Source organism: Rhinatrema bivittatum, chromosome 14 (genome assembly GCF_901001135.1).
Source record: "Rhinatrema bivittatum chromosome 14, aRhiBiv1.1, whole genome shotgun sequence".
Taxonomy (NCBI): domain Eukaryota; kingdom Metazoa; phylum Chordata; class Amphibia; order Gymnophiona; family Rhinatrematidae; genus Rhinatrema; species Rhinatrema bivittatum.
The window spans coordinates 10,883,893-10,897,735 of record NC_042628.1 but is presented as its reverse complement, the minus strand read 5'-3'; the positions used below and the strand labels follow the sequence as shown (position 1 = coordinate 10,897,735).

The following is a 13,843-nucleotide window of genomic DNA, read 5'->3' as shown; positions in this document are numbered from 1 at the left end:
CACCGTGATTTGGTTCAGTTGATCTGAATTATCACCCATGGAAACCTACTCCGGAATGGGTATCTCTCCAACATCCTCTTCCATAAACACCGAAGCAAAGAAATTGTTTACATTTTCCATGATGGCCTTATCTTCTCTAAGTGCCCCTTTAACCCTTTGATCATCCAACAGTCCAACGAACTCCCTCACAGGCTTTCTGCTTCGGATATATTTTAAAAAGGTTTTATTGTGAGATTTTGCCTCTATGGCCAAATTATTTTCATATTCTCTCTTAGTCTGTCTTATCAATCAATGTCTTACATTTAACTTGCCAACGCTTATGCTTTATCCTATTTTCTTCTGATGGATCTTTCTTCCAATTTTTGAATGAAGATTTTTTTTTGGCTATAATAGTCTCTTTCACCTCACCTTCTAACCATGCCGGTAATCGTTTTGCCTTCCTTCCACCTTTCTTAATGTATGGTATACATCTGGACTGTGCTTCTAGGATGGGATTTTTTTTAACAATGTCCATGCCTGTTGCACACTTTGTAGATGCACCTTTCAGTTTTTTTCTATCTTTCTCATTTTCTCAAAGTTTCCCTTTTGAAAGTTTAATGCTAGAGCCATGGATTTACATACTGACCCCTTCCAGTCATTAATTCAAATTTGATCATATTATGATACACTTAGAGAACCACTGCCATTAGCAATGGTTACATGGTTACATGGAATAGACTTAGTTTTTGGGTACTTGCCAGGTTCTTATGGCCTGGATTGGCCACTGTTGGAAACAGGATGCTGGGCTTGATGGACCCTTGGTCTGACCCAGTATGGCATTTTCTTATGTTCTTATGTTCTTATGATCACTATTGCCAAGCGGCCCCACCACCGTTACCGCTCTCACTGAATCCTGCACACCATTGAGAATTAGATCTAAAATAGCTCCCTCTCTCATCGGTTCCTGAACCAATTGCTCCATAAAACTGTCTTTTATTCCATCTAGGAACTTTATCTCTGTAGCATGCCCTGATGTTTCACTTACCCAGTCAATATTGGGGTAATTGAAATCTCCCATTATTACTGCACTACCAGTTTGGTTAGCTTCCCTAATTTCTCTTAGCATTTCACTGTCTGTCTCTCACCATTTTGGCCAGTATACTCCTATCACTATACTCTTCCCCAACACACAAGGGATTTCTAGCCATAAAGATTCAATTGTACATTTAGAGAAAGGGAAGGGTGGTATAATGAGGAGGGAGCAAAGAATTCTATTGAGCAAGTGCTACCAGACGATGGAAGCATGCTAAGTACTGTATGAAGCTGTTATGTGCTGTGTAATTAAAAGCAGCATAATGGGAACCCCACTTCAGCCTAACGTATTCTTGGTGTGCAGCTCATTCCTGAGGAAGTTGCTGGTTGTGTTTTCTTTGCACTCTGAGGACCACTACATTTATTTATTTTATATACTGTCATTCTGTGATCAATCATAACGGTTTACAAAGAATAATATCATAAAATAATCAATAAAACCATAAACTTACAATAAAATAAATTATATATACATTAAAAGGAATAGAAATAAAATAAAACTTATAATTATAGTAAAACATAAAATAACATAGAAACAAAGGAAATAAAGCCTCTATCACCAATATTTGATTAGCATCAATCTCCTTAATAATAACCTGATTCCAATGTATTTCAAAATCCTTAAACTACCTTAAATTCGGAGAGTTGGTGAAAATGTGGTTGTTTATTGTGGTCTTTACATCGAGTTAAGAGTGAGGGGTGTAAGTGGTTTGTACTGACTGTAGGCAATGGGATCTATAATCAGTCTGAGGCTTATGGTGATAGGCTCAGGAGGACTGAGTATGGATTGGGGTGCTTACGTAATTTTATTTTAGTAGGGGAAATTTCTGGGAAGTTATAGGATTAGGGGTGGATTGGCATGGGTTTCTTTTATTAAGTATTGAAAATGAGTTTTAATCCTCTTCGATGTTTAAAGAATTGCAGCGTATCAAGTTGTAAACAATCAGTCTGTTAAACCTACTACGAAAAGAACTGTCAGAGCTGTACGAAAAGTCTTCCCAAGAGATGTGGATAGGTGGTTAACATCTTGATTTACTACACTGCTTGTGGCCAGAAAGGCTGGCTGGAAACTGTTCACAAAATAAAGAAAACTAATGAGGTTGAAGGTGAAGATGAGACCTTGTAGTCTTGAAATCCTGCACGTTTAGACATTCATTAACTTTGTAAAGGTCTCGCCTCTACCCAACTGCTTTGTTGGTTTAAATCTAATTTTATTTGTATCTTTTTATCAGACGACTGAATGAATGACAGTCAAATCTGGCAATAAAAGGAACAGTGTCAGAGATCAAAAACAGAGGTAAACCATAAGTATTGCTCTGTCTAACCGCTCTCTGCCACAATTTGCAAATGGGTATCCAATAAAGTAGATCTTAAATTTATTTTAAGGAAAGACATTAAAAAGGAATAGTAAGACATCAAAAGAGACGACGTTCCATGGTAAGGACTACACGTGGTGTGTGCCCCTATGGAAAATCCTGCCCCCCCCCCCCTCCCCGGCCCAAGAACCTTGACCAGACACAGCACCTGACCTGTCTTCATGGAGGACGAGTCTCAAAGCCACGGGTGATTTACCCGCATTAATGGGACAATTAACCTAAGAGGGAATACGTTGCTCGGCAGCACATAGGGGATGCTTTGGTTAGGACTGGAAAATAACGCGTGTGGATTACACTTCCACGTCTACGCGCATTATTAATATTTTCCTTACCAAATTTACCCGCACAAAAAGGTCTGGCGCAAAGGTCCAGGGATACGTAAGGCCAGACAGAAACATTTGTCTTTGCTATGGCATCTTCTGTCTTTTGGGACTGCATATATCCCTTCCCAAATGCACGAGTGCACGGCGTCCCTTAGCATTCGGTGTAAACCAAGTGAATAAAAAATGTATTTTACCTTTTAAAAGAGAATATCCCTTTCCATGTAATACAGAGGATCGCACATTGAACACACCACCTGCAACCAAGCAGTGAAGAATCAAACCATCAAACCCTTTCCTTGACACTTTCCCAGTCCTTCAATGCACTTTCAGCACACTCATGTAACTTTATTGCACTAAAATGTAGGTTCCAATATACCGCCAAGCCCTAGAGGGAACCCCGACTCTCCAAATTATCCCCATGAGGCTCAGCTGCAATTAGCAGTGCAGACTGAGAAATATTTGGTTCCACCGCGCTGCTAGATAATGTCCCATTTGTCCCGAGCCCACCGTTTAGATTCTCCCAGTAGTGGATGCGAGTAGATTTCAGCTCTTCTGATTGAACCGCTTTACATTATGGATGTGCATTCATTTATTTAAATGAATACGGAAAAGAAAACAAAGCCAAAAAACTCAAAAGTTTTCAGGTTTTTCACGTCAGGAAATAACCCGCACTATTTGCAAATTTCTGAATAGCACATGCTAATTGTAAATAGCTCGCACTATTCAGAAAGAGCGCTATTTCCCACAATTAATATCCCCTTCCCCAAAAAAATGACCCCCACCCCAACGAAATGAAATTTCACCACAACCTCCTCCCCATTGAAACACGATGAACTTTCATTTTTTTCCTCGGCACACACCCTACGTAGAAACACAAGTACTTGGAAGATGTCAGCAGACCAGGAGCAGGTGGGCCACCCAGGCTGCTCACACGGATTTCACTCAGTCTGAGGTCCTTTGCCCTGCCACTAAAGTCCCTTTATGTCTGACCCAAATTTTCTTGAACTCAGCCATTGTTTTGGCTCCTCCCACTTCCACCGGAAGCCCGTGTCCACCCTCCTAGCAGTGAAAAATATATTTGTGGGATGTATTAGCCCCACCTTTATTTTTTCATCTATTAATTTTAATTTTTTATGTGCCTTATTGTAAACCGTTGTGACGGTTCCCACCAAACGACGGTATAGAAAAATGTTAAATAAATAAACAACTATTAAATACATTATTTTCACGTGAAATGTACTACTATTGTCAAACTAGCAACAGAATTATGTAACACAAAATACTTTTTTAACAAAATGCCCTTCTTACTTACAAATATCTCACATGCAAGTATTTCATAAGCCTCTGTCCTTTTCTACCCTGTTTATCAGTCCGTTTTGGGGTACTCACTGCATCCTCAGTCTCACTCCCTCTGTCTTTTTCATGAACAATCTGCTTCATGCAAAAACTTTGCTGCTCTCCAATTTCTGCAACGGATCCATCGCTCCTTGGCCTTGGCTGTCTTGTCTACTCTGTTCAGAGTCAAATGTGTTCCTTTACTGGACTTTGCAGGACTTTCCTCTGTTCTAGAGGAAAACAAGAACTCGGCTGCCATGGTTATTTGACAATCAAGCTTTATTACTTAGACCAGGGGTTCCCAAACTACGGCTAATTTTTCTGGCCTGCTGTCCTTTGCCTCCCTACTGCAGGAAATTTTTGGGTTTTTTCCACACCGTGTCGGTGACAGCAGAAAGGTCGCTGGGGGTTTCCCATCGCCCGCCAGCAGAAGAGGAGCTGGCTGATCTGCACCACCGAACTGAGTCACTGGCGGGGAGGACAGGCCCTGGCAGCTGAAGATCAAACAGGGTGAGTGGGAGTCTAGGGAGGCAGAGTGAGAGGAAAGGGGAGGGGAGATAAAAGGGTGGGAGAGGGGAGGAGTAGGGGGAGTTAGAGAGGGAAGGGAGATGGTGGGGGGGATTGAGGAGGAATGAGAGAGGGAAGGGAGATGAAGGGAGTGAGGAAAGGGGGCAAGAAGGAAGTGAAATGAGGGTGTGAGAAGGAAGGGGAGTGGGGGTGAGAGGGAAAGGGATGAAAGATAATGGGGATAAAGGGGGAGAGAGAGGGGAGGAGGATGAGAGGGTGAGAAAGGGGAGAGAGGGAGAGGCAGAGAATGAGAGGAAAGGGAAATGAAGGGAATAATGCACGCCCCCTCACACACACACACTCACCCTTACATCGGGAAGGCAGGGTCAGGGTTATTATGGGTGTGAAAGCTGTCAGCTTCTCAGAAATCTAGAAATATTATTATTCTCACCTAATCTAAATAGGTATTTATATTCTGCATTTACCCAGAATATCTAGGTTCAAGACATAAAAATAATACTGCATTTTCAGTACCAAATTAAAATACATATACAATAAAAACTAAAGAGTTAAAAAAAAATCATAACAGTATAATACAACATAGGCCTCTAGATGGTGAGCCTGCCTAAATACAGAGCAGTCTTCTATTCAAATTAAATTATAACAACATAATAAAACATACCTATGAGCGTAGACCTATCCTTGATATAAAGCCTCCTCAAGCTATCAAAGTCCAAGTTACGTAATAATTATAGTCACATTATCCAGAAAGTCATACACTCTTTCAGCCTACAGGATCCAAGATGGCCGAAGAGCCAAGTCACCAGTTGCCTCCCCCCTTTCCCAGCATTCAAATCATCTAAATCATCCCTCCCCCTCCTCAGTGAGTTCAGACTCCAAGGGGGATGTGGGGGAGGGAGAGTGGAATCCCATCCCCCCCTTCTCTCTGAATGACTTGAAATGTTTGATGTGGCCTTTCCCTTGAAAAGTTTGAGGACTCCTGCGTTAGTCTATAAAAGTTACTTCTTTTCACTCGTGCTGAATCACTAAGAGTTTCTTTAACAGATCATTTACTTTCAGGGTCTGTAATCCACTTCAAGCATTACTTTTCCTCTTGTTGCTTTTGTCGATCTGTAAAACATAGAAACTTTACTAGTTTTCTTAATTCAACAAAACTTAACTTTAAAGACAGAGAAGAAAATAACAGAGTGCATACATCTCAGTGGCAGGAAACACAAGCAAAACATGGATTTGCAAGAATGATCATCTTGAAGATGCAGACATTTGAAATGGTGTTACAGAAGGACTCCGAAGATTAACTGGAAGGCCATGATCTGAAGTGAAAGAGTTCATGAGATGATGGGAGGTAGGAAACCTGATCAAAAGGAAAATGAGGTTTGCTGGTCATGTTCTCGGAGATTCTGGTGGCAGATTAGTGATGGAATGCATGATAGAGGCCAAAGGAGTGAATGAAAGCAGAGAGTAGCCTGGGGCAACGATGTTAAAAAAAAATGGACCTCTTGGGGAGAGGAGAAGAAGGTGCTGCCACCAAGTCTGACCCCAAGGAGGCTAGTGAGAGCCTTACCTGACTCGGTAAGGATCCTGTTGCTCCCAGTCCCTGCCTCCTCTCCACTTATGTCATCCACTCGGGCCTCTTAAGCGATCCCGGAGATAGGGACCGGTCGCTCTTGAAGGAGCAAACCTAAAGGAGGTCTCTGCTGTAGGCTTTCTGGGTGGTTGTGGGGGGCTTAGAGAAATTGAGTAGGATTATTATTTTTTTTTACTTTGGGTAATTTCATGCATTGATTGAGTAGGGAGTGGGTAATTTATTTTAGCTTTCTTGTACAGTCTTTTCTATTTTCCCTAGTGACAGTGGTGGATGGAATGCATTCTATCAGGGATTTAATTTTCTGTACTTGTGATATTATGATGTTTTATTTTTGTATTTAATCATTTATTGCTGTATTTATGTTTATATGAATTTAATGCTATTGTGATTTTATAACAAACGCTGAGTATGGCTTTACCCATACAAAGGCGTGACCCAATTAAAATTCAGTTCAATTGAATATGGAAATATGGGTGAAGCCACGAAGAAGGTTGGACATAGAATTGCCAATCTTTGTATCAAAGACAACACTTGATAATAATGATGATGACGATGATGATGAAATGTCAGGACACCCTTGCATTGGAAAAATGAAGTTATATGCACGCTAGGCATAACAGAAAGGTATGTTTAGTCACTTGAAGAGGTCGTTTCTTCTTTATGGCCACAACTGCTCTTTACTACAGTGATAGAGTTTGCATACATGTTTACTGGTAGAGGCTGTAACATGTCAAGTTTTGTAACATTTGCCCTGTAATACTCTTTTCCTTAATGTCTGAGTGTTGGGGTTTTCACCACCGAATTCTATGGAACCAGGACAAATAAGTGTTGCACAAAGTATGCGATTGAAGTGAGGTGGAGAATGAAGTGTGAGCGGGCAGTTTTTGACTTCTTGCCCTTAGTTCGAGGACATGTCATGACCTGCACATGCTCAGTGCAGCTTCCTTGCCTGTCTACAGACATCACTAGAACAATAAGGAGGATAATGCATATAGTAATGTAGCTGATAATGTAGTCCATAATTCAGAGCCAGGCAGGCTCCAAAAGCTTCATTATACATTCTTCATGCGACAATTTACAATTATTCAATTTCTGCTCAAATTCTAGCTAGTGCTTCTTTTACTCACTCGGCCTTCCTGAATGGCTACTTTCTTCAGCCTCTTTTCCAGCTTTCAACTGTCTGTATTTGCCCCATAATCTTTATCTTCAATCCTGTCTTTCTACTTCAGACCCAGGCTGCGTGCTATATCTCACAGAATGTCTTGCTCTTCCATACAAGAATAGTGCCTCTGAGAGGCAAAATATTGCCTTCATGCTGTTATTCATGTGAGTCAAAAGAAGGGCAGACTACAGGATGATTTTCTAGGGTGTATAAAGCAGGACGTCGGTGAAGATTTGGACTGGAGGGAACAAATAATGATTTATTTGGAAAGTGTAAAGGGAAGTAGCTGAGATTACCAATAGTTAAAAAAAAACAAACTAAATTGAATAGGATAATTTACGTAAGAGTATGGTTAAAACATGCAGGTGGTCTTTTGGTATTTATTAGTGTTTGAGGGAATGTTGACCATGGATGGAGAGGAGACTGGGATGTTGAATAGAGAGCGAGGTAGCCTTCAGGAGTCAGGAAAGAATCCAAAATTTCTGAAGGACCATAGTACTGAAGTTTGTGGTGAATGGTGAGATGAAAGAAGAGATTGGGAGGAGATACTGGGGATCATGATCAGGTATCATTCCACAAAGAGTTTTTTCTTGAGGAGAAATATCATTCTTGAACCAAAATTCCCTCACTGAGGTACACTGATTATAAAAAGGGTTTCTTAAAATTCTAATATAGCTCCTAGAAGGATCCGCTTCATGGCTCATCTCCCAGTAAACATTTTTCAGCTTCTCCATATAATCCCATGCAAAACCGCCAACATCTAACAAGCAGTGTCGTTGGCCTGTGCTCCTACACAGGAAGGGAAGATTTTGTGACTACCAGCCATGCTCCAGCTCCGTTGGATGTGCAGGAAGAGGGCTGCTTGCCCGCCGCCAGCCACTGAGACACTGCGGGAAAGATATTGGTGGTGACAGGCTAGTGGGGTTTTAGAGAGAAAGAGCAGCACTAATGTACATGGCGGTGGGGGATTTGAGAGAGAGAGAGAGAGAGAGTGATGCTGACAGGGTGGGTGGATTGAAAGAGAGATGCACGGTGGTGGGACAGGCTAGGAGAAGACTTGAGAGAGAGACTAGTGGTGATAGGCAGTGCAACTTCAATGTCACTGGCCCCCCACCTGAAAAAAGAATGAAGATCACTGACCTAGAGAGTGGCAATTGGAAAGCAATAATACCACTAACAGTCTTCACGGGCATCGGACAGTACCTTTACAGACATCCAGAGCTGGGAACCTGACATTTCAAAGTTCTTACTTACAGCCGGTAAGACTTCAGGAGTTACAAGCTCCAGCACTGAGTGAGCGTCCGTCTTTCTCCAGCTCTGTAACTGGAGACGTCTGCCTCTCATTCCCAGGATACCAGACCTCTCCCATCCTTTATAGTCCAAGACTACTGGAACCCTAATAGAAGAAGCAATGATGTCATAAAAGCAATGATGTCATAAAAACAGACTCAAAATTATTTAAAAAGGGCATTAAAAACATGGCTATTTAAACAAGCCTACCAAGAGCTACTTACTTAACGATTTTGGACTACTGAATGTATATCAAGGTAATGTATATATTTTTGAATTTATTATCTATCCTCTAACTATACTCCTCTCTATCTGTTTAAATTTTATGATTATTTAGCTTACTATTTTATTTTGCTTAATTCTTTATTTTATTTATATTATAAAACTATGTATTTACTTCCTTTTCTCTTTTGGAAATGCAAATATTTTTAAATGAATATTTGTTACCTACTGTAAACCAGTTTGATATGTTCGCATGAAAAATTCGGTATATAAAAATTATTAAACAAATTCAATAAATAAAGGAACAGCCGTGAACACTGAGTCTCATATTGCACTTAGCCCAAGGGAAGCTTTTCTCTCAAAAACCCCTTCCAATGACCAGAATAAGCATAATTTTAGGTAACTAAAATACAAAACTTATTCTGTTTATCTATTCATGCTTCCTGAGCATTTGTAATCAAAGTGCTTTGGAGGAACATGAATCAATCAACACAAATTCAAATCAATCCACAAAGATGAAAAGAAGCAGGAAAGGCCAGTGGTGATTTTCTACCAAGTCATTGCAGGTCACTAATCTGAAACCTTCTGTTGCTCACCTGGAACCTTTTTAAATCTGCTTTGTCTCCCAAGTGGAAGATGGATGCCACTGCCCCAATCCGGTACCTTCACTTTAGAAAATTACCACTGGGATGGCCTTTTTCTAGAGTGAGACTAGAGCAGGGGAGGGTAACTTTGGTCCTTGAGGGCCACAAACTGATCAGGTTTTCAAGATATCCCTCGAGAAAATGCATGAGAGACATCTCCATACAATTGAGGCAATGTGCATGCAAATCTCTGTCATTCATTGGGGATATCCTGAAATCCCAACCAGTTGGTGGTGCTTGAGGAGCAGAATTGTCCACCCCTGGAGTAGAGGGACAGGGTGGGGTGTTGAGGGAGAGAGAGACTGGTGAGCAGAGTTGGTAGTTTGAAAGAACGAGAGTGGAGACAGAGTGAGGGGGCTGAGAAAGAGAGAATGCTGGGAGAGGGTGGTGGTAGTGGTGGGGGAGAGAGAGAGAGGGAAAGGCTGATGGGGGCAGGCTGCACAGCACTGGTGTCACTGGCTTGAACCAATTGGCAGTATCATTGGCTCGCACATTGAAGTTTTTATATATTGTAGACTTAATTTTCTATAAATGTAACTAATATCCTCACTCAATGCAATTCTAATTGTCACTAGTATTCCTGCACCCAGACAGATGGACAGAGGGATGGGTTGGATCACTACAATTTTTCAGTTCAAGGGTACAAACCACTATCTGTTTGTGGATGATGTACAAGTTTGATTCCCTTTTAAGGTTCTAGATCCTAAAGAGTTGAAGTCTTTAAACGAATATGCAACTCAGGTTGCTCTGTGATTTAGTAACCATAAACTGAAGCCTAATGTGGAGGTTGTTTGGGTGGATATCGCTTTGCCAGTTCACTCAATCGTACGTGATCTGAGAATGACGTTAGATTTGGACATGGCCCCCAGGTTGCAGTGATATTGAAGTTAGCCTTTGGGGTCTTGAGGATGGCTTGGTAGTTAAGATCTTTGCTGTCTAAGGCAGATTTAGTTCATGTGGCCCAAATCTTATTGATACCAGATGGGATTACTGTAACTCAGTCCTTGTGGGTTGCCCCAGAGGACTCTGAAAAAGTTGCTTAAAGGCAAGGGATCAAATGACGCCAATGCTGAAGTGCCTCCATTAGCTTCCTATTGAAGCTAGAGGTTTTAAAGATTTTGGTTCCTGTCAGATGCAGGACCTGAGTACTTGTGAAGCAAAGCTTTGAGATCACTCTAGAAAGAGCTGTAAATGATTTCTGCTTCTTCAGAAGTGCATCTAGTTAAGACTGCACAGCAGAGTTTTTCTGATGTGGCCCCTAAATTGTTGAATTCTCTTCTGAAGGCCATTCGATTTCAAAAAGATTCTTAGATTTTTAGGAAAAATGCCAAAACCAGATTATTTAGGAATTATTATTCTGAAGTGTGAGATACAGATTAGGGTCAGAGGATGTACATTTAGCAGGAAAATTTTGAGATATTTTAGGGCTTGTTATATTGATGTATGATTAACAAAAGATTGTTAGGATAGATGTCTTGTCTTGTATTTTATTGTTTTCTTTTATATGTTTTTCGACAAAATTGTAAATCACTTTCAGCTGCTGTGGATTGAAGCCATGAATACATCTAAGAAAATAAATAACTAAATAGGCTTTCAGCCCTGGTTGAAAAGCACTAAAAACTAAGAGCCAGAATGAGAAAAACCTCTTAGTACATCAAGTCCTTAGCACATTTATTTACACTTATGACAAAATATTCTTTGACTTCCATCACATAAAGTGCTCTGAGAGGCAAGCTGATGGCACCAGAAGATGCCAAGAAGAGAGATGGCCAGATGGCCTGCAATGTGCCTCTGCTAAGAACTGGATATCTCTTTAATTTTAGGAAAGCCAATCTTGTCAAGAGTTTAAATAGCCTCCTGCAGTGCGGACTCTGGGATAAGATACAAGCAGACGATCACACTCCCATAACCCAACACTGCCGTGACCAGATTGCCTCATAAAGTCTATTACAGGGACGTCCCATCCTGACCCACTTGAAAATTCACAGGACCCCAGAGGACAAGCAAAACAAGTTAGCAGGGTGTGGTTCTTCTCCCCCTCTCTCAACCTCTAGTCTCTCCACGTGATCCTTTCTCTCAGTCTCCTTCCCCTCCAGCTGATGCCCTCTTACATCCCCCTCCTCCAGCTGATCCTCGTACTCCCAAACCCCTTTCTTATAATTCCATCCCCCATTATTTCTCTCTCACCCACCAGCCTCTCCTCCAATCCTTCTCTCACATCCCCTCACTTCAAGCTCTTCTCTTACATTTCCCAGTATTCCCCATACGCACAATCCCTTCCAGCATACCCAACCCTAAAGCCCCTCCTTCATCTGACCCCTCCCTTCAAACAGCCCCTTCTACAAACATCCCTCTGGCCAGGATCAGCAGAAACATTTTTCCTTGAGTCCCGGTGCATAAAGTTGGATGACAGAGTGGGGCCACCGCAGGCGGCTCAAAGGCCCCCATCCCTACCTTCCACTACCAATACAGGTGGCACTCGGAGGCTGCAGCGGGAGGTTTTGTGACCGCATTTGAGTTTCCGACCCACGATTTGGGAAGCCCCCCTGTTCAGATCTCATGCGTTGTGCCCGACGCCACCCTGGCAATGCTGTTGAGCCCCGGGCAAACGCTGCCTGGTCAAACCTCCCCTACATATAAGAAACAGAGCAGGCCCTGAAGCCGGGGAGAGGAACCAGGAGCTGCGGGGAAAAACCTCATCACGGACACAACCAGTGAAGAAGGCGAGTCAGAGGGCAAGAACGAATTCCTGTGATTCCCTTTGTTAATTGCTGCGATGCAGAGGTTGCAGCGGGCCACGCAGGGTGGCGTTTCTCATTTCAGTGTCGATGTGAAGGATCATCCTCACTACACCATCCTTTTGGGCTAAGCCATGGGAAAAGATTCTCCTCCGACTCGTCTTAAGTACATCTAGCCAGGTTTTTTTTATGTTATTTACAATAGAACATAATAAGCATTTATTTTATTTTTTTTCCTCAATATAAGAACATAAAAATTGCCATATTGGATCAGAACGAGAGCCCATCAAGCCCAGAACCCTGTTTCCAAGAGTGGCCAATCCAGATCACAAGTATCTGGCAAAATCCCAAACCATAAATAGATCCCACGCTGCTATAGCGCAGTGATAAGCAATGGTTAGTCCCAGGCAGTGGCGTAGCCAGAATTGATTTTTTGGGTGGGCACAAGGTTAACATGGGTGGGCTGTAGGCATGCAGGTCTACTAGTTGTTTTTTTACTGATAAATAATGCCAAATTATGCAGCATAGCATTCACATCTACGCCTAAGTATGAGGTTTACTTAATGATACAAACATAATTCACGGTGATTTGTGGTACTTTAGCCTTCTTATTATTACGATTTTATACACGGCTCCTACCTGTCCATAAATTTTGAGAGAGCGGTTGTGTTGCTTATATTTAAATTGCTAACATCTCAAAATATAGATATATATTTTTACCTTTGTTGTCTGATCTTTGTATTTTTCTAATCAGTTGGTCCTGGTCTCTTTTTCCCATTTTTTCCCTTATAGCTCATTTCCTAATTCCTTTTCAGTGTCTTTCTTCTATTACTGTCTTCTTCCCTTCCACACACACACACACACACACACACATGCTTTCTCTCACAGACTCCCTCTCACACACTCAAGCTGTCACTCTCATATGCTCCCCCCCCCCCACCCCCCACAAGCTCACATTCAAGTTCTCACTTTCTCACCCCTCCCCAGGCTTATATTCTTATACACACACAGACGCACATCCAGGCACCCATTCTCACCCACACACATAAACCCAGACTCCCATTCTCACCCACAAACCCATGCTCCCAGTCTCACCCACACATATTCAAGCTCCCATTCTCATCCATACATATACACATTTAAGGTACTATTCTCACCCACACATACACACATTCAAGCACCCATTCTTATCCACATATTCAAGCTTCCATTCTCACCCACCCACACAAACCCAGGCTCTCATTCTCACCCATATATACACACATTCAAGCTCCCATTCTCACCCACCCACAAACCCAGGCTCCCATTCTCAACCACACATACACACATTCGAGCTCCCATTCACCCACATATTCAAGCTTCCATTCTCACCCACATACACACCCAGGCTCCAGTTTTCACCCACACACACTCCCATTCTCATCCACACATACACATTCAAGCACATGCACAGCTTCCGCTTTCTCCCCCAGAGCAGGAAGATCAGCTGCCTCTCCTGCTGCCACCGGCCTCCTGCTATCTTCGGGCGTCGGGCCGTACTGCCCGCCGAACTTCCTGTCGGGGGGG

At 42.1% G+C, this 13,843-nt stretch overlaps 2 protein-coding genes across 3 annotated transcripts in view; one reads left to right on the top strand and one right to left on the bottom strand.

Annotated features, from left to right (window-relative positions):
* LOC115076097 (probable cytosolic oligopeptidase A) overlaps nt 1-8,723 on the bottom strand; it is a 28,469-nt gene extending 19,746 nt beyond the window's left edge. The window contains exons 1-4 of the mRNA XM_029577213.1: nt 8,638-8,723; nt 5,687-5,743; nt 4,160-4,335; nt 2,965-3,024 (exon numbers count right to left, since the gene is read on the bottom strand). Coding sequence (XP_029433073.1) covers nt 2,965-3,024; nt 4,160-4,194 — 95 coding nt within the window. The 5' untranslated portion in view covers nt 4,195-4,335; nt 5,687-5,743; nt 8,638-8,723. The remainder of the gene's footprint in view (nt 1-2,964; nt 3,025-4,159; nt 4,336-5,686; nt 5,744-8,637) is intronic.
* The window catches only part of AMZ1 (archaelysin family metallopeptidase 1), a 45,553-nt gene that overhangs the window by 10,322 nt on the left and 21,388 nt on the right, over nt 1-13,843 (top strand). The window contains exon 2 of one of the 2 annotated variants that reach the window (XM_029577553.1): nt 5,836-5,978. The exons of the other annotated variant lie outside the window; for it this stretch is intronic. The gene's annotated coding sequence lies outside the window, so the exon portion shown is untranslated. The remainder of the gene's footprint in view (nt 1-5,835; nt 5,979-13,843) is intronic. 2 annotated transcript variants of the gene reach the window in all.